Consider the following 27,620-nt stretch of genomic DNA (forward strand, 5'->3'; position numbering starts at 1 on the left):
AAACTTATTGCAGTAATCATTTCACAATACAGTATAAGCAAAACCATATGCTATATGCCCTAACTTACACAGTGGTATATATTAACTGCATCTCAATAAAATTGGAAAAAAGCTACCAAAAAGTTACCAAAGTTACCAAAAAGTTACCAAAGTTACCAGAGAAGGGAGAATGAGGTGAGTGGTCTTTACCATGCACAGTCAGTAAACTGTGGGATATGGAATAGCAATTTAGAAAGGGAGAGGGAGCAAGATATTGCTCTATTATAATCCTTCTATAGAATTTTATTTTCTAGTCATATTTGTATCTGTTACTTTGATATTTTTTAAAGAAAATTTTCAAATCTATACTCAGAAATAAGGAAAGTAAATGAAACTTGGATATTTATAGTTGGTTTGTTATGATGGTAGGATTATGTGTGACTTTCTCTTTACATTTGTTTCAGTAAAGCTCTGATGGTAAATTAGATAAATCAAGCATGACTCAAGATAGTTTTAAGGCAATCAGGCTATGACCAAGAAGCTATTTGAGGAAATAAAAACAGAAATGACCTATAAATTCTCTTTGTAAACAAAACTGGAAGAGACAATTAAGACACACAGACAAAACAACTAACGGTGTGAACACTTTCATTTAGCCTTTCCCAGAAGTGAGATTTACAGTATTAAGTTAAATATATCCTGTTTATTAGTTTGCTTGCAGGATCTTAGTTCCCCCAATCAGGGATCAAACCCAGGTCCTTGGCAGTGAAAGCACGGAATCCTAACCACTGAATTCCCAGGGAATTTCTGTCACTTATTCTTTTTAACTAAACTTCTCATTTTGAGTTGTCTGTTCTTTGTGTATTTGTCTAATGGTATTCCTACAGACCCACATATATAAATAACTATACACTGATAATCCACTGCAGTCATAGTGATATTTTTCCTTTTCTGTTTACCCTTTTTATATAAGCAACTAATTCTGTTGTGATCAAATCTATTCATTGTTTCCTTCATGATTTCTGTCCTCTGAGCTTAATGTCAACTCTCATTCCCAAGTCAAAGGTTTAATATTTAACTGTATTTTTTAGTAGTTGTAATTTTTACATGTCACACAGGGCTGATTTTTAATACGGCATGGGGGTAGGCATCTAGTTACCCCAGAAGAATCTGCTGAATGTTCCATTCCTCTTTTAACTTGTGATGCCTCATTTACTAACCAAAATTCCTATAACAAGACAATCATGTTCAAGAAATGCTGCTTTGGATATTTTAAGTGAACAACAACATACACTTGAAACATTATTTTTGTCCCCCTGTATTTATGTCTCACTTGTTTTATGTTAATATTTTGGTTCATTTATTTAATGATTTAGTAAGAATTTCTTACAATCTAGACACAGTAAGGTTTTTTTTGCCCTTCTTCCCCCTTTTTTAAAATTATTCTTAATTTGAGACTAATTACAACATTGTGGTGGTTTTTGCCATACATTCACATGAATCAGCCATGCATGTACATGTGTTCCCCATCCTGACCCTCCCTCCCACCTCCCTCCCCATCCCATCCCTCAGGGTCATCCCAGTGCACCAGCCCTGAGCACCCTGTCTCATGCATCGAACCTGGACTGGCGATCAATTTCACATATGATAATATACACGTTTCAATGCTACTCTCTCAAATCATCCCACCCTTGCCTTCTCCCAGAGTCCAAAAGTCTGTTCTGTACATCTGTGTCTCTCTTCCTGTCTCGCATATAAGGTCATCGTTACCATCTTTTTAAATTCCATATATATGCGTTAATATACTGTATTGGTGTTTTTCTTTCTGGCTTACTTCACTCTGTATAATAGGCTCCAGTTTCATCCACCTCATTAGAACTGATTCAAATGCATTCTTTTTAATAGCTGAGTAATATTCCACTGTGTATATGTACCACAGCTTTCTTATCCACTCATCTGCCGATGGACATCTAGGTTGCTTCCGTGTCCTGGCTATTGTAAACAGTGCTGCGATGAACATTGGGGTACATGTAGACACAGTAAGTTTAAGATACACAATGGTAAGTGAAAAAAAGTTTTCACCCTCAATATTAAAATATAAAAAAATTAATTATGGCAAGAGTGAACAACACTGTTTCTGTTGATATAGTTTGAGCTCAAAGAATGATTTTCATTACTGCATCTGCGTATTTATGTATATTATACATATTCAATTTATATAAGACTTTTCACTTCATTGGTTTCACAAGACTCAAAATTTCAAAATACAAGAGTTGAGAACCATAATCTGTAACAAGAAAAATTAAAAGGGTGGCTGGAAAACTTAGGGGGGAAAGAGTTTCATCCTTTATTTTTAAGAAGTCTGTATATTAAAAATACAAACAGTTGTATCATTGAGTACAGAGTTCACGTTGCAAACATTCAACCATGTTCATCACATATCTGATGATATAAAATCAAAATTGCTTTTAAAAGCTTGTCTTTCACTGTTTCTATCATGAAAATCATGTCATTACATTTCAGTGACACACTATTGTTTAAAGGCTCCTTTTAAGCAAAAATAGAACCCAATAATTTTTAACCAAAAGTGTATCCTATAATCCTGTTTGCTCTAGGATCAATAAACACTATACTAAGACATGGCATTTAGACATGAAATATGTCTAAAACCCTTGAAGAATACAATAGAAATAGGTAAGACATTTAGAAGCTTTAATCTTTCTGGTTAACACCATTTGTATTGGTAACTGCAACGTTGTAACTTTTAGCATTTCACATAACTAGTCAGTAAGGATTTTTTTTTTTAAGGGTGGGAGTACAAACAGAAGGATAGGAGATGCAAGGTTTCATACTTCTGTTTAAAAAAATCAAAAATCAAAACTACTTTCTTCTCTGCATCAAAACTGTACCACAAATTTGCAGGTTGTTTTCGTTTTAATCCCATGACTCATCATCTACTGGATTAGGAGCTTGTGATGAAGAAAAGCTCTTGCCACGGTAATTCTTAAAAAAGAAAGAAAGAAACAAACATTTAATTTTATGTACTATTATACTACCTAGACTGATAGCAAGGACTCAAGCTTTCTACCGTTTCTTCCCCAAACAAAAAATTTCATTCTCACTGAATCCAATCCATTTGAAAAAAGTTCCATATCAACCTAGGAAGTTTAAATTGCAGAGTATTTCAAGAAAAAATGTAAGCCAATAGTTTTGGCAAACGGAAAAACAAAGCTCTTCACTTTAATGAATAAGCATAAATACTTAATGACTAGTATGCCCATTATTTCTGAATAAAAACTATGTTGCCTAGACTGACACAATAGAAAAGATATGTAACCACACTGCGATTATTTTATCTTAATTAATAATGTGGTCAGAATTCAAAAAATAAAGAATTACTATGAAAATCTCAGAAGATCCTAAATTAGAATTTAAAATGGGAAAGGAAGGTGTTTGAGCATACATCTTAAATTCCTCCCCTTTAAGACCAAAACTATATATGTATATAAAATTTTTAGAGAAACATTAATCTTCTACACATGAAAATAATGGCTTAAGTTGTTGTTACAGTTTCTTCACAATATTAAGCACAACATTTACAAAGAGTAAATAACTAAAAGCCAATTTCTAAATTTTCCCCCTCAACTAACCTTTCTAGTATCAACTGATGCAAACACATTTCCTCTTGTACTACCACTGAAGCCAGAACCATATGTACTAAAGGCAATTTCTTCTAACCAGGCAGGAACATCTTGTTGAGCCTTAAAAAAAAATTAACTTCATAAACAACATGCATAAAGTCTCAAAAGATTCACATGTTTACTTTTCCTTCGAAAAAGCAATAGAGTTCCAGAAAAACATCTTCTGCTTTATTGACTACACCAAAGCCTTTGACTGTGTGGATCACAACAAACTGTGGAAAATTCTTCAAGAGATGGGAATACCAGCCCACCTGACCTGCCTCCTGAGAAATCTGTATGCAGGTCAAGAAGCAACAGTTAGAACTGGATATGGAACAACAGACTGGTTCCAAATAGGAAAAGGAGTATGTCAAGGCTGTATATCATCACCCTGCTTATTTAACTTATATGCAGAGTACATCATGAGAAACACTGGGCTGGATGAAGCACAAGGTAGAATCAAGATTGCCCAGAGAAATATCAATAACCTCAGACATGCAGATGACACCACCCTTACAGCAGGAAGCAAAGAAGAAATAAAGAGCCTCTTGATGAAAGTGAAGAGGAGAGTGAAAAAGTTGGCTTAAAGCTCAACATTCAGAAAACTAAGATCATGGCATCCGGTCCCATCAATTCATGGCAAACAGAGGGGGAAACAATGGCAACAGTGAGAGACTTTATTTTTTGGGCTCCAAAATCACTGCAGATGGCGACTACAGCCATGAAATTAAAAGATGCTTGCTCCTTTGAAGAAAAGCTATGACCAACCTAGACAGTATATTAAAAAGCAGAGACATTACTTTGCCAACAAGGGTCTGTCTAGTCAAAGCTATGGTTTCTTCAGTAGTCATGTAAGGATATGAGAGTTGGACTTTAATGAAAACTGAGTGCCGAAGAATTGATGCTTTTGAACTGTGCTGTTGAAGCAGACTCTTGAGAGTCTCTTGGACTGCAAGGAGATAAAACCAGTCAACCCTAAAGGAAATCAGTCCTGAATATTCATTGGAAGGACAGATGCTGAAGCTGAAGCTCCAATACTTTGGCCACCTGATGTGAAGAACTGACTCACTGGAAAAGACCCTGATGCTGGCAAAGATTGAAGGCAGGAGGAGAAGGGTATGACAGAGGATGAGATGGTTGGATGGCATCACCAACTCGATGGACATGAGTCTGAATAAGCTCTGGGAGGTGGTGATGGACAAGGAAGCCTGGCATACTGCAGTCCATGGAGTCGCAAAGAGTCAGACATGACTGAGCAACTGAACTGAAAATCCATACATATAAAATGTCCACTTTCAATGACAAGGTAAGAACACTATCCATTCAGTTTTAAAAATTAAAAACTTACATCTGATAGCACTTTCACTAGAGGCTGTGCTAAATGGCTATCTGATTCCAGATCAAAAAAGGAAATAGCTCTGCCAGTATTTCCACAACGACCAGTACGCCCAATTCGATGAACATATTCATCAATGGTAGAAGGAAGATCAAAATTAATAACATGCTGAACATTTTCAATATCCAGCCCTCGTGCAGCTACTGAAGTAGCAACAAGAACGGGGCACTTTCCACAGCGGAAATCTCCAAGAGCTTGCTCTCTTTCTCTCTGTTCACGATCACTTGAAAGAAAACAAAGCATGTATTAGAACAGTCCTTAACAAAATTATTAAAGAGAACCATTAAAGTTCAATGGATAGATTTTTTTTAATAACAGTAAAAAAAAATAGCAACGTTTAACATTAATGTCTACTTCTTACATACAAAGTATTATACTCATTTAAGTCATCATTTAATTTTCATAGTAACACTTTGAGGTTAGGACGATTAACCCCATTTGCAGATGAAGTAAGGTGACACCTAATACCTACAGCCAAAATACAGACTCAAATATGACAAACATCAAATCTTACCCACTAATAAACTCTTTCTAGTTTTGACAAAAGATAAACAACTACTTGATCAAATGCTTTCTCAAAAATTACTGATTAAAGTATAATCTCTGAATTCTACATATTCACTGATTAATATTTTAGATCTCCTAGTAAAGTGCCAATGAAACTGTGTTAATATGACATTTTTGAGGACTCCAATGAAAAAAATATCAAGCACTGAATAGATTTAGCTGAATAACCTAGATCTAAGGATCAGAGAGACTTTTAAGTGAGATCGCTTGACAATCATGATGAGGAACTTAAGACACTTTTAATTCACCCATCCCTGCCACTTGGTTCTTATAAAAACTTAAAAGATGAATAATAATAGTTAGATCTTGAGATTCTAATTCCAGGATTTTTTACTAGTTAAATATACCAACATTTCTTAACAAATGACAAATAGAAGTTACCTCCTTACTAGGAAATCATAATAACCTACTCACCCATGAATACTTGTTGTTGATATTTTTTCTTGACAAAGAAAAGTGGCAATAAAATCTGCTTTTTTCTTAGTTTCAACAAAGACCATAGTTCTTTCATCACCTACAAGACAATGAAACATTCAAATTACAAAATCAGGAAAAGAAAAAAATGCACAGGGTGAGTAGGAAACTGTCTTATCCACCACTATATTCCCAGCAGCTAAACTCAGGCCTGATAGGTAAGAGCAATTCAAATATTTCCTGAGTGGATGAATGTCAAAGATAGAGAGACAAGGATTTTTTTCTACTTTATGACTAAAAAAAAAAAAAAAACAAGAAAAACAACCACTTGCTCTTTGCCTTCATAGGCCAACCAATAAGTAGAGACTTCAGTTCAGTTCAGTTCAGTCGCTCAGTCATGTCCGACTCTTTGCGACCCCATGAATCGCAGCACACCAGACCTCCCTGTCCATCATCAACTCCCGGAGTTTACTCAAACTCATGCCCATCGAGTCGGTGATGCCATCCAGCCATCTCATCCTCTGTCGTCCGCTTCTCCTCCTGCCTCCAATCCCTCCCAGCATCAGGGTCTTTTCGAATGAGTCAACTCTTTGCATGACGTGGCCAAGGACTGGGGTTTCAGCTTCAGCATCAGCCCTTCCAATGAACACCCAGGACTGATCTCCTTTAGGAACAGATTGGTTGGATCTCCTTGCAGTCCAAGGGACTCTCAAGAGTCTTCTCCAACACCACAGTTTAAAAGCATCATTTTTCGGAGCTCAGCTTTCTTCACAGTCCAACTCTCACATCCATACATGACCACTGGAAAAACCATAGCCTTGACCAGATGGACCTTTGTTGGCAAAGTAATGGCTCTGCTTTTTAATATGCTATCGAGGTTGGTCATAACTTTCCTTCCAAGGAGTAAGTGTCTTTTAATTTCATGGCTGCAGTCACCATCCGCAGTGATTTTGGAGCCCAAAAAAATAAAGTCTGACACTATTTCCACTGTCTCCCCATCTATTTCCCATGAGGTGATGGGACCAGATGCCATGATCTTAGTTTTCTGAATGTTGAGCTTTAAGCCAACTTTTTCACTCTCCTCTTTCACTTTCATCAAGAGGCTTTTCAGTTCCTCTTCACTCTCTGCCGTAAGGGTGGTGTCATCTGCATATCTGAGGTTATTGATATTTCTCCCAGAAATCTTGATTCCAGCTTGTGCTTCTTCCAGCCCAGCGTTTCTCATGATGTACTCTGCATATAAGTTAAATAAGCAGGGTGCCAGTATACAGTCATGACATACTCCTTTTCCTATTTGGAACCAGTCTGTTGTTCCATGTCCAGTTCTAACTGTTGCTTCCTGCCCTGCATACAGGTTTCTCAAGAGGCAGGTCAGGTGGTCTGGTATTCCCATCTCTTTTAGAATTTTCCATGGTTTATTGTGATCCACACAGTCAAAGGCTTTGGCATAGTCAATAGCAGAAATAGATGTTTTTCTGGAACTCTCTTGCTTTTTCGATGATCCAGCAGATATTGGCAATTTGATCTCTGGTTCCTCTGCCTTTTCTAAGACCAGCTTGAACATCTGGAAGTTCTTGGTTCATGTACTGCTGAAGCCTGGCTTGGAGAATTTTGAGCATTATTTTACTAGCATGTGAGATGAGTCCAATTGTGCGGTAGTTTGACCATTCTTTGGCATTGCCTTTCTTTGGGATTGGAATGAAAACTGACCTCTTCCAGTCCTGTGGCCACTGCTGAGTTTTCCAAATGTGCTGGCATATTGAGTGTAGCACTTTCACAGCATCATCTTTCAGGATTTGAAATAGCTCAACTGGAATTCCATCTCATCCACTAGCTTTGTTTGTAGTGATGCTTCCTAAGGCCCACTTGACTTCACATTCCAGGATGTCTGGCTCTAGGTGAGTGATCACACCATTGTGATTATCTGGCTTGTGAAGATCTTTTCTGTACAGTTCTTCTGTGTATTCTTACCACCTCTTCATACTATCTTGTGCTTCTGTTAGGTCCATACCATTTCTGTCCTTTATCGAACCCAACTTTGCCTGAAATGTTCTCTTGATATCTCTAATTTTCTTGAAGAGATCTCTAGACTTTCCCATTCTATTGTTTTCCTATATTTCTTTGCAGTGATTGCTGAGGAAGGCTTTCTTATCTCTCCTGGCTATTCTTTGTAACTCTGCATTCAAATGGGAATATCTTTCCTTTTCTTCTTTGCTTTTCGCGTCTCTTCTTTTCACAGCTATTTGTAAGGCCTCCTCAGACAACCATTTTGCCATTTTGCATTTCTTTTCTATGGGGATGGGTCTTGATCCCTGTCTCCTGTACAATGTCACGAACCTCCGTCCATAGTTCATCAGGCTCTCTGTCTATCAGATCTAGTCCCTTAAATCTATTTCTCACTTCCACTGTATAATCATAAGGGATTTGATTTAGGTCATACCTGAATGGTCTAGTGGTTTTTCCTACTTTCTTCAGTTTAAGTCTGAATTTGGCAATAATTTGGCTCATGATCTGAGCCACAGTCAGCTCTAGGTCTTGTTTTTGCTGACTGTATAGAGCTTCTCCATCTTTGGCTGCAAAGAATATAATCAATCTGATTTCGGTGTTGACCATCTGGTGATGTCCATGTGTAGAGTCTTCTCTTGTGTTGTTGGAAGAGGGTGTTTGCTATGACCAGTGTGTTCTCTTGGCAAAGGAAAGATAAATGATATCTACCTGCCAACTCTTAGCAGTTCCAAATTTGACTCAGACTCTTCATTTCCCTCTCTATAAATAAATGCCTTTGTTCTTCCCACGGTCATAGAATCTTTTATTCTACCTTGACTGCCAGAGGCATTCATAATAATTGCATTCAACCCAGGGCTAACAAACTCTACAATATTCTATGTTTCAACATTATCTCAATTCAAACCCCTTAATCCCCAAAGGATCTTATATATCTATATAGATCCCAGGGTCTTAACACATTAAAGAATATTTACTTGTTAGCTTACAGTAGTTAATTGGTTTAAATTCAAGCATGAGCCAGAGACGTTTCCACACAAAGAAATTTTCTATAAAATGTTAGAGAGGAAAGATAATAATCTACAGCCTGAATAGAAGTAACAAGGTGTTACTTTTCATAATCCCACTCCCCCATGTCCCTATTAGCTGGCTCTATTTATTCAACAAACATTTAGCACCAGTAGATGCCAGTATCTATTCTAGATAATGAAAACACAGCAAATAAAACAAAGTACCTACACTCATTGTGGACCGGTAAATAACAAATATGATGCATTAAGTCTAAAAAAGAAAAAAATTTAGCAGAATAAAGGGCCAAATGGGTTTATGCACTCTCTCCAATTAGATGACATCTGAGGACAGATATTACTATACAAGTGAACTATTCAGATATCTGAGGAAACAGCATTATAAGTCAGAGGTAAGAACAAATATAAAGATTCTAAGGTATAGATGTTCTTTATGTGCTCAAAAAAAAAGAAAAGAGGTCCCCATCTGGTTTTTACATTCTAGGCAGAGGGAGTATCAAGAACAAAGGTAATGAGGTAGAACCATGTCTGGTATGTGTGGGTAATAGTAATGAGCAAAATGCAGCTAGAATAGGGTGAGCAATGGAGAGCAGTAGGATTTGGAGAGGGATAATGGAAGCCATTTCATGAAGTGCCCTGAAATCCACCAAAAGATCTTTACTTTGAGGAGGGAAGCCATTGGGTTTGGAGAAAAGTAGTAGACCTGATCTTTAACTTAGCTGCTGATGGATTCGAATATAGTTTGATGCTAGACAGAAACAAGAGGACTCTGCTAACAGATCAGATATGTACACTGGAGAGAAATCAAAGATGCCTCATATTTTTGTGTCTGAACAACTGGAGTAAGTCTTAGTCGCTCAGTTGTGTCCAACTGATTCCTTGTGACCCCATGGACTATAGCCCACCAGGCTCTTCTGTCCTTGGAATTCTCCAGGCAAGATACTGAATGGAACTTCCTAAGTGAGATAGTAGGATTGCAAGAAAGGAAGGTTTTAAAGGTGATATTTAATCTCAGATATCAGACAACCAGGTGGGAAATCAAGAGAATAACTGATTCTTACAGTAATAAATGAGCTATATCCTTGAGACATAGTCATTTTATTAATGAGTAATGATTTTGTTTTATCAAAAATTACCTTTCAACAGTTTTGGAGATAATCCATCAAGATGCCCAATGCCAAAACTGATTCATTTGATATAGTCAGGTACATAATACTACTATGCAGCTTAAAGCCCTTCTCATCTTTTCCTGGTTCCCCAGTGTGAATCCCAAAATGGTAATAAAAATTTAACTCTGCTGACACTTTCTCTGTTTTTTCCTCTACTAAAAATTTTGGATTTTTTTCTAGTTCAGGTAATAAGCTATATCCCTTCAGTGGCAGAGATAATGAAAATTTAGTTTTATGATCAGACCATTTTGTGATCTTTGTAGATGGATTAATGAATTATAACCACTTATTCTGTGAGGTGAAAAATAATACAGAATTCATTGTTAGTCCATTATAAACTAAAATTAATTAAGAATCTAAAAAGAATACTAGCTCTGGTAGCCAAATTGCAATTTTTTATATTTCTGTGTACATTCTTGACCTATGGCTTAAGTGACAGAACTGAAGCTATCATCTCTTTATGTATCTATAATTCAGAAAGAGGTTTATCTACCACTGTACATAATCATTATGTTAATACTCTAGGGACAAGTATTAATAAACATAAAGCCTCTTAAAGGAGCTCAATTCTGACTGGTTTACACAGAAAAATTAGAGAATTTATAGAAATCCATAATTCTAAAAACTATGATTCTAAAAATTCCAGAAATCTAAAATTTCCAGAAAATAGAGAAATTGACTCATAATACTCTAACTATTGGAGAAGGAAATGGCAACCCACTCCAGTGTTCTTGCCTGGGGAATCCCATGGACAGAGGAGCCTGGCAGGCCATGGTTCATAGGGTCGCAGAGAGTGGGACATGACTGAAGCAACTAAGCACCCACTGTATGTCAAATTAAAAACTCTTCCTGTAGCAACTAAGCAGAAATATTTTAAGATTCCAAGTTCTCATAAATAAGTGAAACTTCTGATATACAAGACTAACTTAATAACTCTGGTTTTAAAAATATGCATGTCCTTTCTCCAATTTATCAGTGTTAAGTAGAAAACAAACATATCTTACTTTACTTGGGTTTTTCTTAATGTATGAAGATTTGCCAATCAAATTAATATTCTCCATAATGTTTAAATGTATGAAAATGTAAATCTGCGTTCAACTAAACTGACTATTCAACATTATCTACTGTTTTGCATACTGTCACCTGAAGATAATTTTCAAGATCTTTAGCTTTAGGTTAAGTTAAAATAGTAGACTATACTGAGTTAATTAAATTGATAATCACTGAATATTTAGGATGGAATTTGCTTGTTATTTTTCATATATCACAGATAGGCAATATCTTTGAGTCATAATAAGGAAGATACTCAATTTTGCTACTTTAAGTGTAAAAGGATATGTGTGGTGTAGAAAGTAGTATAGAAAGTTCGAGTTCTGGTAGTCAGCCTCAATGTCTCTCTATGGTATCTCTCAACTGTCCATCCCTGCCTCTAGTTTTCTCTATGAAACAGAAGTGAACTTTGGTAAAAAGTAATAATTAACATAAGTGGTCAAGACTATCCTAGGAGTAATATTGACCAAGAAACATAAACTGTTTTTGCATTTATTTTTCAAGGAAAGAAAAAGTAAAATTTCCCTAAAGTTGCAGCTCTCAAAATTTTGGTCTATGACTCTTATAAACTCAGAAAATTATCAACAATTCCAAAGAGTTTTAGCTACATGGTTGTAACAACTAACACTTACCACCCTGAAAACTAAAACCAAAAAATTTTTAAAATATTTACTGGAACATTCTGCATGTTAAAATAATTTTAGTATAATTATGAAAATTGTTTTTACCTCACAGACTCCTTGAGAGCATCTCAGGGAACCTGAGAAGGATTCATTTTGTCCTAAAGTGTCAGTTTGCTCCAGAATATGAAAAATGCACAATGAAAGATAAAACTTGGAAACTGAATTTTATACCAGTTTATAATATGTGACTATTTAAAAAAAAAGCTACGTGCTTGTCTTAAGTCACTTCAGTGGTGTCTGACTCTTTCCGACACCATGGACTGTAGCCCGCCAGGCTCCTCTGTCCATGGGATTCTCCAGGCAAGAATACTGGAGTGGGCTGCCATGTCCTCCTCCAGGGGGCATCTACGTGACCTAGGGATTAAACCCGTCTCCTGCGTATCCTACACTGCAGGCTGATTCTTTAACACTGAGTCACCAGGAAAGCCCCCCAAAAAAAGGGGAAAAAAAAAAAAGAAGGATGAAATATGTTAAAATGTTAACAAATTCAATCAATTTGCATGGAACTATTTCCTGATTTACTGTTTAATGCCTTTACTTACAATATGAAAGGTTCTTCTTTCTTCTTTCTCTTCCTTATAATCAGCCTAAATAGCAGAGATTCTTCTGACTTTATTATGTCTTTGGTTGTTTAAAGAGAAAAAGACCTTTATGAAAGAGCTATTATAACCATGTTATCCTCTACTCTTAATTTTAAATGCTTTGTCACTTCAATTAAATTACTGCCTAAGAACTAAGTAATCTTACACTAGTAAAATGTTCAACTCTCTTCTGAGAACTTTTGATTTTGTCTTTTTTAAGATCAGACTATAAAGTCAGACCTAACAGAAGCAAAAGATATTAAGAAGAGGTGGCAAGAATACTCAAAAGAACTGTACAAAAAAGATCTTCACGACCCAGATAATCACAATGATGTGATCACTCACCTAGAGCCAGACATCCTGGAATGTGAAGTCAAGTGGGCCTTAGGAAGCATCACTACAAACAAAGCTAGTGGATGAGACGGAATTCCAGTTGAGCTATTTCAAATCCTGAAAGATGATGCTGTGAAAGTGCTACACTCAATATGCCAGCACATTTGGAAAACTCAGCAGTGGCCACAGGACTGGAAGAGGTCAGTTTTCATTCCAATCCCAAAGAAAGGTCAAACTACCGCACAATTGGACTCATCTCACATGCTAGTAAAATAATGCTCAAAATTCTCCAAGCCAGGCTTCAGCAATATGTGAACCGTGAACTTCCAGATGTTCAAGCTGGTCTTAGAAAAGGCAGAGGAACCAGAGATCAAATTGCCAATATCTGCTGGATCATCGAAAAAGCAAGAGAGTTCCAGAAAAACATCTATTTCTGCTATTGACTATGCCAAAGCCTTTGACTGTGGATCACAATAAACTGTGGAAAATTCTGAAAGAGATGGAAATACCAGACCACCTGACCTGCCTCTTGAGAAACCTGTATGCAGGTCAGGAAGCAACAGTTAGAACTGGACATGGAACAACAGACTGGTTCCAAATAGGAAAAGGAGTATGTCATGACTGTATACTGGCGCCCTGCTTATTTAACTTATATGCAGTGTACATCATGAGAAACGCTGGGCTGGAAGAAGCACAAGCTGGAATCAAGGTTGCCAGGAGAAATATCAATAACCTTAGATATGCAGATGACACCACCCTTATGGCAGAAAATGAAGAAGAACTAAAGAGCCTCTTGATGAAAGTGAAAGAGGAGAGTGAAAAAGTTGGCTTAAAGCTCAACATTCAGTAAACTAAGATCATGGCATCCAGTCCCATCCCTTCATGGCAAATAGATGGGGAAACAGTGAAAGCAGTGGCTGCTGACTTTATTTTTCTGGGCTCCAAAATCACTGCAGATGGTGATTACAGCCATGAAATTAAAAGACACTTACTCCTTGGAAGGAAAGTTATGACCAACCTAGACAGCATATTAAAAAGCAGAGACATTACTTTGTCAACAAAGGTCCGTCTAGTCAAGGCTATGGTTTTTCCAGTGGTCACGTATGGATGTGAGAGTTGGACTGTGAAGAAAGCTGAGTGCCGAAGAATTGATGCTTTTGAACTGTGGCATTGGGAAGACTCTTGAGAGTCCCTTAGACAGCAAGGAGATCCAACAGTCCATCCTAAAGGAGATCAGTCCTGGGTGTTCATTGGTAGGACTGATGTTGAAGCTGAAAATCCATTACTTTGTCACCCGATGTGAACAGCTTACTCATTTGAAAAGACCCTGATGCTGGGAGGGGTTGAGGGCAGGAGGAGAAGGGGACGACAAGAGGATGAGATGGTTGAATGGCATCACTGAGTCGATGGACATGAGTTTGAGTGGACTCCAGGAGTTGGTGATGGACAGTGAGGCCTGGCATGCTGCAGTTCATGGGGTCACAAAGAGTCGGACATGACTGAACAACTGAACTGAACTGATAAATTTAGAAGAAGAAATCTGCCTAAAGTACTTCTGAAATTTCTCTGAGAACCCCAGGGAAAAGACAGGCTTTTTATTTCACCATATAAAATAAAAGAGAAGCTAAAAAATAATTAAGCTTGTATAGCACGTTATTACTTTTAAAGAGTTGTGTGGTAAGAACTGTTGTATCAGAAGACATTAAGCTTTCCCTAGGTTAAATGCATAGGTAAAATGTTATTCATACATTTCAAAACTGTTTACTTCATGAGAAGTCCCTAGAATTATGTAAATTCCCTTGCTGTTCATAATATTTTTTAAATTTTTTTCCATTTATTTTTATTAGTTGGAGGCTAATTACTTTACAATATTGTAGTGGTTTTTGCCATACATCGACATGAATCAGCCATGGATTTACATGTATTTCCCATCCCAATCCCCCCTCCTGCCTCCCTCCCCACCCCATCCCTCTGGATCTTCCCAGTGCAGCAGCCCAGAGCACTTGTCTCATGCATCCAACCTGGGCTGGTGATCTGTTTCACCCTTGATAATATACATAATATTTTTTTTAAAGTTCAGGAGAAACACTAACCAAGACACTTATGAAACAACTCTAAATAGGCTTTCTGTATATTTCAGAGGTACACTGCCCCATACAACCAAATTTCTTTGTTTGTAGCATTATTCTTATTTTCAGCCTTCATCAGATCTTCTGTATTTAACAATGATCACTAGTAACTTAACCACAATCATTCTCTGTCAACTACAGACAGTTTCTGTTTTGTTCTGATGCTTGTCCAAAGACTTTCTATAAACCAGAGAGTTTCTATCATCAATGAAGAAGAACAGACTCCAAGTCTTCTGGGAAAGGACTGTTTCAGGCACTTCAAACTACTGATACCTCAAGGTAAGAAGGCTGTAAACTGACATTCTGACAACTTGCAAAGAACACTTATTGAGGATAATTTCTAGAACTGTTTATAGTCTAAAAGTAGATGGAATCTGATGACAGATTAAATGAAACAAGAATCAATTACATTAAAAATCTGGGGAAATTTAGAAGAGAGGAATTCACTTAAATTTCTAGGTTCTGCAAATGGTATATGAAAAGTATCTTAGACTTAGTTTCCTATTCTTCAGAGACCTTTACAACTTCAATCTCAGATTTCTTATGAAAACTATCTAAAAGTTAATTTTGTGACTTTCATAGTCGTTCAATATTATACGGTTCTAGATTTGCGAAGCAAACTTGAAGAGGCCTTTGTTATGAAACAGTCTTGTTGCACCTATGAAAACAGGTCAAACATAATGAGACCAGCCTTTCTTGTGATCAAGAATAATCTGAGATTATTGTGACTATGTGGGAATACAGGTTGTCGGAAAAAACTGTTGAAGACTCTGAAACAAGCAAAGCTGATACTGCAGCATACCCTTGAAGGTTGTCTGTACCTTTTACTACCTTTGTTTTATACCTCTACTGCAACTGAGAGCAATGCAAATGATTCTTATCGATAAAAATACAAATGAAAATCTTCCCTCAAATTTAACAGATTATTAAACTTTGTGGATATTGATCAATTTTATATCTATTTATAAATTCATCTTAGTCTTCCTGATATCCTACACATAAATGTGTTCTTTGAATTCTCCTCTGAACTGGCTGTAACATCTTACTAGTTCCCTTTGTAATTAATGAGCTCAATAAAATCTTTGACACCTGTTCATTTAAAATTATGAAAAAGGCAGTTGGTAAGCTAGATAGCATATTAAAAAGCAGAGACATTAGTCCATCTAGTCAAGACTATGGTTTTTCCAGTGGTCATGTATGGATGTGAGAGTGGACTATAAAGAAAACTGAGTGCCGAAGAATTGATGCTTTTGAACTGTGGTGTTGGGAAGACTCTTGAGAGTCCCTTGGACAGCAAGGAGATCCAACCAGTCCATCCTAAAGGAGATCAGTCCTGGGTGTTCACTGGAAGGACTGATGCTGAAGCTGAAACTCCAATACTTTGGCCACCTCATGTGAAGAGGTGACTCACTGGAAAAGACCCTGATGCTAGGAGGGATTGGAGGCAGGAGGAGAAGGGACGACAGAGGGTGAGATGGTTGGATGGCATCACCGAGTCGATGGACATGAGTTTGAGTAAACTGTGGGAGTTGGTGATGGACAGGGAGGCCTGGCGTGCTGCGGTTCATGGGGTCACAAAGATTTGGACATGACTGAGAGACTGAACTGAACTGAACTGATACTACTATGAAATAATGAAACCTAGACATTTTAAAAGCAGAAGAGGAAAGCTACCAGATTTAAGTTAATGATTAGTAAAAGAGATAAATTTATATGAACAAAAATATATAAAATATGATATACAGCATAACATTTCTATGCAAAGTAAAAAGAAACCAAGAATAATAAATTATGAACTATAAAATATTTACCCTTTCAAATAATATAGAAGTATATCAATAGTGCTTACATACTGACCTCAAAGGTTTCGCAAAGGGAAACCAGCACTTTTAAAACACTATCTTCAGCTGAATTATTCTCAAACTTCATTCCATAAAATCATATATAAAAAGTCTTAAGATAATTATACTACAAATGTGCTCTAACTTCAGCAAAACCATGTATTACTTATCTCCTGTTGCATTTGGAACTTCAATTTATACTGGGCAAGTTATCTGACATCTCTGTATTTCAGTGCCCACAACTTAAAATGAGGATAACAAACCCCACCCTCAGAAGGTTGTTTTGTGAATTAAATGAGTGAACACATGTAAAACAATCAGAATAATATATAGCCCACAGCAAATATTATTTTGCATGCAACAGTACATGCTATGAAACATATCATGAAGTAAAACTAATAACATTTCTCAAACTCAAGATGAATATTTGGTTTTTAAAAGTTTTTTTTAATATAAAACTAGAAGAAACTGAAGACTAGAAGCCTTTTAAAAGCATTTCTAAATCAACTTTTTCTTATTTGGAAGTTAGACAGCTTCTTGCCTTTTTATTCCCCATTCCTAACACTGACTTCAAACTGAAACAGACACTTAAAATGGAGGATGAGGAGAAAGGATCCATATAATACATTTAGCCTGTGAGGCAACAAAAAATATTAAAATGGCCATATTATAAAATTTTATTTCTAGGCACAAACTAAAGCTATCTCAATCAAACAAAGAAGTACAACTTTCCATAAAAACTGGCTTTTTTGAAGGGAGGGACAGAGTTTCTCATTAACATTGTAAGGAACAGAATTAGACCTTTAAAGTCCCTTCTAGCTCCAAAATTCTTTGAATGTATGAATACAGGAAGCCTTAGAGAGCAAAAACTGAGAATTAGAAATACAACAAAGATATTACTTTTAGTGGAGTAAATAGAGCTTGATGTAAAGGTACGTTACTAATCCTCTCTATTTTCTAAAACAAGAACATATATATTTCTGCTGGAATAGTTTTTGGTCAAGCACTGTTAAAGTCTCAAACTCCTCCTATTTTTTTTTAACATTTATAGAGGAGAAAGGACTATACTGCTATATAATTTACCAGAAAATCAAATCAAAATAAAAAGAACTTCAGAGGAAGAAGAAACAGTGAAAACTTACTTAACTCATGCCAAATAATCTTAAAGTAATTTCTAAAAGTAATTTTTGTAAAAATCAAAATCATGACAAAAGATAATCAACGTAAGATATACCTATGTTTCGTAGAATTTCAACAAGTTTTTCTCTTTTTGAGTACTGGCCAACTTGAAGAATGGTCTGCTGAACATCTCTACATGCTCCACCCACTTGTCCAACAGCAACAAACAAATAATTCGACTTTAAAAACTCCCCAGCCAACCTTGAAAGACAAAAAGTATTTCTTAACTTATTCTCTTCCATTAATACTAATAATATTCACTGAATTCCTGCAAGTGTTACTTCAACATTTACAAACCATATTATAACATTTATAAGTCAGATTATAACAGTCATAATAAGAGATGGTAGATATTACATGATCCAAGTATTACTCTCAAATATCATTGTAAAATCTTAGCATTTTGCAAAACACCTATTACAAATGAAAAAACCTGTGTCAAATGATGGGTTAAGTAATTTCAACTGGAAGCCCTGACCACACGAAACTATATAAAATGTGTATATAACAATAATAAAAAGTATGCTAAACTATTAGACTACAACAAGCAGGCATCTTTTAATTAAAGATTAAAATGCAAACCTATAGCAAAAATTCTGTTCTTCATTCATCACCTTCATATATGTTATTTAAAAGTTGTTCCCTGAAAATATGAGCTGTTAAATTAGTATACTCCAAATGAACTATAATATTCTGAGCAAACCAGATCTTAAGTCAATGCTTTTCACATCACAACAAACACAGAAAATGGTAATACCTGTAGAGCATAACTGGTGAAAAAAATGAGACCAGGTGAACAGACTAGGGGTAGGCCACACCAAGCTGCAGATGCTCTCCCCAAAGTCTGAGGGTATCAGCATCCTGACACACACACAACTCACGGATAATATATAATGAAGAAGCCCTGCTTTAGATCACAGAAACATGGGGTGAGAAGAAGCAGAACTGCCAATTACAGAGCAAGTTTGGGAGGAAAAAAGAGGAGGTCATGGGGCTGTCCTCCTCTCTCCTACATAGCAATCTCTTACTTTCTAGTCATCTCCTAGCATATCAAGAAAATAGTTCAAACTCTGCATATAAATAAATCTTAATAAATCACTGCTGCTTCTTTTTCATCTGCTGTCTTACCATAAAAGAAAAACTTCTTGTTCATACACTACTTCTAAAGTCAAGAACCCTTTCATCCAGGCACAAACCTTGACATTATCTGAAATTCTTAATTATCAATCATCCTTCACACTCATTAAAATATATACTGAGTGCCTCATGTGAGGCATACATGGTATAAGGTACTGTGTGTATAAAGATGAATATGATGGTCTCTGCCTGTGTTGCTCATATCAAACAGCATAAACATAGCTATATAAAAGCAATTACTATAATTTAAACATATTTTATTGTTTAATATTTACATATTTTAATTTTTCAATGCTTTACTACAGTAAGTTAGTGCTACAATAGTTAACATCGATTGAACCTTACTATATTACAAGAAAACTGCAAAGTGTTTTAAATAGTTTCTTTCAAAAGATAGAGGGTTCCTTTACAAGATGGGCAGGAAATGGATGAAATGATGTCTATTAAGAGTCTTCCAAGTTTAAAGCTTGATCAAGGAAGCAGCAAGCAAGAACATGAAATAGGGATGACTAAGGAAAAGCACTCTATGCAGAAGAAGAAATAAGGATAAATCATGAAGAGGAAGAGAATTTGGCTTGCATAGCCAACAGGAAATACTCTAAATAAACCAGAAAAATATCATTCCAAGGAATAAAGTGGCAAATGAGGCAAAAACTGTCATATATAAAAGCATTTAAAAGTTGGTTAGTCTGTGGAAATGGAAAGACATGGGAGAATTTATTTTAAATAAATGGCGATAAAGATCAGACTTAGTTTTGCAATTTTAACAGCCCAAAAGTCAAACTACAGACATATTAGAAAGCTACTATCAACGGGCAGAGGGGAACTGAAAAGGACCTAAAATAAGGTGGTAAATAGAGAAGAAACTAACAAATTTGCAATATTTTAGAGATAACTGCCAAGTTGAATACTTTTGAAGGGCAGAGTTAAAGGAATATGAACGAGCAATCAACATGCTTCAAATGACTTTGGTTTCGAAAGACCTCGAAGCCAACAAGGAAAACTGGAAAGATAAAAAGAGGGAGTTGCAGAAGAGGTTCAATTTTGTACCTAATGAACATGAGTTACTGGTAATTCATCAAAGAGGAAAAATAATCCTGAAGAGTTAAATCTAAAAGTCTGAAGCTGAGGAGAGAGATTAAGCATACAGGTAATAATCAGGCTGTTTTTTTTTTCATATTAACTTAATACATTAACTTATACAAGTTCTTCATGTATTTTGAATATTAATCCCTCATTGAACATATTGTTTACAAATATCTTCTCCCAATCAGTACACTGTCTTTGGGTTTCTTCATCATTTCTTTCATTAGTGTAAGACGAACAACCCAATTTTTTTAAATGGGCAGAGGTCCTGAATAGACATTTTCCCTAATAAGACATACAGATGGCCAATAGGCACATTAAAAGATGCTCAATAACACTAATCATCAGGGAAATGCAAATCAAAACTACAATGAGATATCACTGCACACCTGTAAGAATGACTATTATCAAAAAGACAAGAAATAACGAGGGTTGGCAAGATTGGAAAAAAGAGAATCCACATGCACTGATGGTGGGAGTGTAAACTGGTACAGCCACTACAGAAAACAGAATGGGCAATTTTCAAAAAATTCAAAATAAAACTACCATAGGAAGCAATTCCACTACTGAGTAGATATCTGAAGAAAATGAAATCACTAAAATGAAAAGATATATGTTTCCCAATGTTTACAGCAGCATTATTTACAATAGACAAGATATGAAAACAACCTAAGTGTCCATCAACAGATGAATGGATAAAGAAGATGTGGTACACACACACAATGGAATATTACTCAGCCATAGAAAATAATGAAAATTTTGCCATCTTCAATAACATGGATGAATCTGGAGGTTAACTATACTTAGTAAAATAAGTCAGAAAAAAGCAAATACCATATGTTTTCACTTATAAGTGGAATCTAAAAAATAGAATGAAGGAACAAACATAACAAAACAAACAGACTCAGATATTGAGAATAAACCAATGGTCACCAAAAGAGAGGGGGCCAGGAGAGTAGTAAGAGAAGTGAAAAGGATTGAGTTACAAACTACGAGGTATAAAATAAGTTACAAAGACAGAATGTACAGCATAAGGAACATCCTTAACATTTTATAACTTTGTATGGAATATATTCTATAAAATATTAAATTACTAAGTTGTACACTTGAAACTAATATAATATTGTAAGTCAACTATACTTCAATCAAAAAATTACAGGTAATAAGTTTGGGAGTGCATACAGGTAGAAATGCAAGCCAAGGATATGGATGCTACAATGGTTCAGGGAATATGCAGAATGTGAAAAATGGACTTCAGATGGAATAATAGGCAATTTGTAACATTTAAACACAGATAGTAAAGCAATCATTCAGTAGGAACCAAAGATCTTTATGGAGTATATGGGTCTGGGAACCAAGGGATACAAGCTAGAGTGGCCCATTTACCATCACTCCCAGTGACCCCCACATGGGAAATTGTGCTTACTGCACCAACTATAAGTATTGGAGGTCTTGGTTCCCAAAGAGAGAACAGTTCCACCAGAGAAAACAGGAGTTTTACTGAACTGTATAAGCTAGACCTGCTGTATGGGTACTTCAGGTTCCCTGTTGCTAAGGGATTAGCACACAGAAAGAAGAGTCACCATTCTAGCAGGAATATGTCACGCTAACCTCAGAACTCACAGACCACACAGTGTATATATGATACTCAAATATCTGTCAACAATTAGTACATAAATTTTCTAACACAACTACAATTCCCCCAAACTCTATAATTTGGGGTCGAAGAGGGGGCACCATCATAAAAGTAATTTCATTTAGTAAGCACTTACTAAATCCTAGCAAGGTGCTACGTGCTCTCATTTTCTCACTCACACAACCACATACACTCTAATAAAATGCGATGCTAATGCAAAGCCAGGAATTAAGGTAAGAAACAATGAAAAATACAGTAAACTTTTTAGAAATACTTTTACTTTTAAACTATCCATGTTATAATCTCTCAAGAATAAGATATTCACATTGTTTCTCCTGCTATAAAAGCATTTTAGTACATAGCAGCTACTTCTAAGAAGAAAAAATTTACCTTTGAATTTCTTCTGGAAAAGTTGCACTGAACATAAGGGTCTGACGCTGTTCCTTTGACGGCATTCCTGGGCAGGAAATTAATTTTTTCATCTCTGGTCCAAAACCCATATCCAGCATGCGATCAGCTTCATCCAAAACTAAGTATTTGACTTGTCTGAGACCAATCTTTTAGGATATTTTCAAGGGTTAGAGCAGAGAATGCATACTAGTTAGCATAGTAGTTGATATATTATATGAAAATATTCTCATCAAGTCTAACTATTAATATATTCTCAAAGATGAAGATTAGAAATTAATGCATACAATGATGAGACCACTGTTATGGTTAGCTAATAGTATTAGTGTTCATTTCATTTCTCAATTTTGTCTTATGTTATAAAACATTTCATAAAATGCAAAGAAACCAAAACATTTAGGTAAGTATTACACAATAGACCTTTCTGTAATTACTTAAATATTCTATATCTTCAGTATTAGCCAGTAGCCATATGCAGCTATTAAGCACTTGAAATGTAGTTAGTGTGCCTGAAGAACGAACTTTTAATTTTATATCAGTTAAAATGTAAATATCCACATGTAGCTAGTGACTACTGTATTGGACAGCGCATATCTAGACTATATTATCTGATAAAGTCAGGCTATTTAATGTAAGAAATAAAATTTCTTAATAGCATGACATTATCAAATGGCCTATAACTGACAAATTCATTTCTAACTCCTTTAAACCCTTAATAAATCCCCGATTCTCTAACCACTCAGCAACAAATGGAAAACTTTTCTTACCTATCAGGAATATTTAGTGCTAAAAACAGAAGCACATATTTGCAAAAAGAAAACAAGTTATTTTGTTACCCTATGGAAGATGGGAAACAAGGTGGGAAATCAAGGTGAATTTCTCTGGATACTCTTAATAAGTACCATAAGAAAAATTCCTTTCTGCAGAAAGAGCATATTTTTAATAATCCCTTTAAAGAACAGTCTTAAGAAAGCAAAGCAGGGTCATGAAAGTGAACTGAAAATACTGATACAGAGATGTAATAATGTGGTATATGAATACTGAAAATAAATAGCCCTAAAATCGCTCTCCAAAGACAGAAACTTAGCAATCCTGGATAATATCACTCTCACACTTAAAACAGGAGACAATATAACTGATACCACAAAGGTTTTCTTCCAGGAAAAAAAAAATTATTTCCTCAAGACATATGTGAAACTAGAAAAAAAGCATTGATTTCATTTTTCTCTCAGTGTAGTGGGTCTAGGATATGTATTCTGGAATCAGATCCAGATTCTAACCCTATCACTTACTAGAGCTAACTTAGAGATTAAAATAAATTACATAATCTCACTAGAAGTTTGTTTTCCCAAGTATAAAATGGAAAATACTATTTACCTATTTGTATTAAGATTTATATAAGAAAGCATTCAAGGAATCAGATGGGAGCCTAATATACAAATGGTGCTGTAACGAACATACATGTCTTTACACAAGTTTCTCTCTTTCCCAAACAAAATAATTACTAGTCAAATCACAACTCTGTTATCCCTCTAGAGCCTACCTTTTCTTTGCCTATGATATCCATCAGTCTCCCAGGAGTAGCACATAACACATTACAGCCTTGTACTATTTGTCGAATTGAATGCCCCAACTGGGTTCCCCCATATGTGACAACTGCTCTTACGCAAGTCCTATTGACAATAAAAATAAATGTCATTTGTTTTTAATGAGATGCAAAATGAAACCCATAAAGAAAAAGCTAATACATTCAACATTCTTTTACAATTCTTCCCAGAAAGTTGAAAAGCTGAGGGAAAAAAATATTTGCAACCTGCCTGATAGAGCTCTTCAAAAACAATACCAACCAACCAACCAACACCCATACAACAGGCCAACAACATGAACAAATGTTCATTAAAAATGCAGATGGTTTTTAAACACTTTAAGTTCAATGTTACTTTTAAAAGCAAAAAAGCAAAACAAATGAAGTCTAACAAAATTTTCCCTCAAGTGTGATAATGCCATGTTAGCCAGTGTAGGGAAACTGGCACTCAGGGGGATAAACTGATACAATCTCTTTCACAATTTTAGTCTCTATTAAAATTTTAAAACTTATTTTTCCCAATAAATTCACATATAGGAATTTTCCCTTCAGATATATCCCCACAAAGGGGTAAAGACGACTGTGTAATATATTCAATGCTAACATGATTTTTAATATTGAAAGACTGAAAATTATCTAACAATAAAAAACAGAATTATAGGCCTTCCGTACAAAAGAACACTGAGCATCTATAAAGAGGAATACAGTTCTATAGTAAGTGTTAGCTCCAACATATACCTTTTTTTTTCCAAAGGATGGCAACCAAGCTTATGCTTGGTTGTATGCTAAGATTTGTTGAGAGGAGAATTAAAGTGCATATATGTGCACCAGCTCTTTCTATACTATTTCACATAAAACCGTAATAGTGTAAACTTTGAAGAGGAGGATTAAAGATAGACAGTTAGACACTTCTCATTTTTTTGCCACAAAAATGTTCCAACAAATATCCACATACTAATACACATTTTGTGCATACATATTATCTGAAATATCATTATTGTTTTTTTTTTCTTAAAGAAAACTTTTACTTGATTTAAAAGCTTGAAGAGCAACACAGTACATGGGGGTCAGTAAGAAACAAACACTGGTATAAGCAATGTACATCTACTTCTTACAAAAGATCTGTCAAGCTTGACATTAAAAGAATTTTAATAATTTTAGTTTTTTCTCCTCTAATTTCAAATAAACTGATTTATACAAAATAAAAGGTGAAGGTTCTAGATAGAAAGCTCTAAAGAACTGTACAGAAAAACACTAATATACCAACAGATAAATGGGTAGACAACAAATGGATAATTCACAGGGAAAATGTACAAAGCATTCAAAAAGTAGTTCAACCTCTCCATAACTAAATAAATGAAAACATGAAAATAGCTGTAGTGATTTTAAAATATGTACACAAAAAATAAATAAATAAATAAAATATGTACACAAATTCTTCAGTACACCTTCCTTTAAATATAGATCCTAACTCCCTCCAAAGATGTGTGCAAGGCTGGCTTCATAGGTATATAACCTGTGCAGTAATACAGAGTCCTATGCTTAAAAAAGACCTAAGCTTGGTTTAATATTCTATTTGCTGCTTTAAAATTCATCATAATTTTTTAACAAAGGACCTTGTACTTTCATTTTGGGCTAGTTCTCGCAAATTACATAGCCAGTCCTGAGTATGAGCTAGACTTAGTGACCTGCTTAGTAACTAAGAGAATACAACAAAAGTGACTGCAACTGTCTTACAAAAGTCACAGAAACCTCCTCCTTGCTCTTTCTCACTGACCCTTCAATCTAAGTGAAGCCAGCTTCACTTAGAGACAACCATTCTTACAGAGAGATCCAATAAAGCCAGATGACTGTAATTCTGGATGACATCTTATCTGCAACCTCATGAGATGCCAAGCCAGAAACACCCAGCTAAACTGTTCCTCAATTCCTAACCCTCAGAAACTGTAAAATAATATGTATTGTTTTGAGCAACTAGGTTTTAAGGTAAGCAGCAACAGATAACTAATCTAATACCAAATAGTGGCAAAGTGTATAGTGGAAGTTGGCATTTTCAAATACTGCTGGTAAAATGCAAGCTTTAAAATAACTTCATATTCTTTAACATTAAATCTATAAAAATCTACTCTAATAAAATACTTAAAACATAAAAGTAGAAAAAGTTTATAAGTTGTTCATTAAAGCAAGAATTGCTTTTATTTATAGTAGCCCCAAATTAGAAACAACTTAAATCTTCCAAATAGAGAAATAAAATACAAACACATAGACAATCTTACAGTCATTAAAAATTAGGTCTGATTGTTAAATAAGCAGTTATCCATTTTATGAAGTTATGTGTTAAAGGACAGAAAGTTATTAGGAACACCATAAACTCATTTTTAAACATATACTTAAAAACTACCAGAAAACACATGAATATGTACGTCTTATCATTCTACTTCTATCACCATCTAATTTTTAAAAACAGATTCTATAAACAAGATTATGAAAAAGTCAACTTCAGTCAAGTAACACCAAATTAAATTATATGACTGCATTCTTATTCATGTACTGAGATCTTCCCAAAATAAATACAATAATTCTCTAAAGAAAAACTTGTTTGTGAGTTGCATTCCAGATGTACTTACCCAAAAGAAAATTTTCTGGCTTCCAAATAGATCTGATTGATCAACTCTCGAGTTGGTGCTACAATAATACACTCTGGTTCCTGCAGTTCTTTAAAACGACTGGCAGTTATTCCATCACGCATCATATGAGCCAAAATTGGCAAGAGAAAAGCTGCCTAGAAGTTAAATTGCATAACTTACAAATTTACAGGGCATCATCCTTTTCCCTATGGCAACCTATTCCTCATGTCTTTATATCCTTTAGCTTCTTCTTTCATCTTTTTGATAAATTTAAAATGAGAAAGGGAAATAATTTTTATTTCAATGAGTTTCTAACATTTTGGTCGTTATGCTCATATTATACAATATAAAATGTTTGATAAAGTTAATCTATCTGATGAAACTATCTTTTGTGCTTTTTTAAAAACAAACACAACCAAAGATTCTACATAAACAATCATTAACTTATTTTGAGAGGTAAATGAGGAATGTAGCATTTATTATAAATGATTCCTTTTGAGGTAGAAATAAAATCAGAATGCATGACAAAAGTGGTCCACAAAACAGAGCAAAAATTGGGAAAGCATTCATTTGAATTACTAAACATATCATCCTCATAAAAGTTACATATGGCAAGAGAAACTTTGTGCTACAGTTTTCTTATTAAATAAGACACTAAAATCTACCTCCAAAACCACATTTAAGTCACACATTAGCTCCTATATTGTACAACTTATTTTCACTTATTTTCCTTTCAACTCTACTATGGAGGATTTTTAAGACTAATATAGTATGAAGCAAGACTATGATCCTGGAAATGACAGTCTTTAATGCTCATCTCATGGAATCCTATTTAATTCACAAATCTCACAGTTTAGTCCTAAGACCAACTTGGTCCCATCAGAGTTCTTTTAGCATTAGCATAACCAGAGGTCACTTCATACTAAGGACCAGGTACAGTACATAGACAACAACAGTACATACAGCTATTTCTCCTTCTCTTGACTCCAAAACTGTATCAGCTATTACACTGTTGTTGTTAATCGCTAAGTCGTGTCCAACTCTTTTTGACCCCATAGACTGCAGTATGTCAGGCTGCATTACTATCTCTTGGAGTTTGCTCAAACTC

The 27,620-nt window shown here is 35.2% G+C and overlaps 1 protein-coding gene across 1 annotated transcript in view; it reads right to left on the minus strand.

The window, feature by feature from the left end:
- Nucleotides 1-2,735: 2,735 nt before the first annotated feature.
- Nucleotides 2,736-27,620, minus strand: part of DDX4 (DEAD-box helicase 4) — an 81,406-nt gene continuing 56,521 nt past the window's right edge. The window contains exons 14-21 of the mRNA XM_061129456.1: nucleotides 26,513-26,667; nucleotides 23,844-23,973; nucleotides 22,283-22,449; nucleotides 18,089-18,234; nucleotides 6,037-6,136; nucleotides 5,008-5,278; nucleotides 3,630-3,740; nucleotides 2,736-2,982 (exon numbers count right to left, since the gene is read on the minus strand). Coding sequence (XP_060985439.1) covers nucleotides 2,914-2,982; nucleotides 3,630-3,740; nucleotides 5,008-5,278; nucleotides 6,037-6,136; nucleotides 18,089-18,234; nucleotides 22,283-22,449; nucleotides 23,844-23,973; nucleotides 26,513-26,667 — 1,149 coding nt within the window. The 3' untranslated portion in view covers nucleotides 2,736-2,913. The remainder of the gene's footprint in view (nucleotides 2,983-3,629; nucleotides 3,741-5,007; nucleotides 5,279-6,036; nucleotides 6,137-18,088; nucleotides 18,235-22,282; nucleotides 22,450-23,843; nucleotides 23,974-26,512; nucleotides 26,668-27,620) is intronic.

Source organism: Dama dama, chromosome 25 (assembly GCF_033118175.1).
Source record: "Dama dama isolate Ldn47 chromosome 25, ASM3311817v1, whole genome shotgun sequence".
Classification (NCBI taxonomy): domain Eukaryota; kingdom Metazoa; phylum Chordata; class Mammalia; order Artiodactyla; family Cervidae; genus Dama; species Dama dama.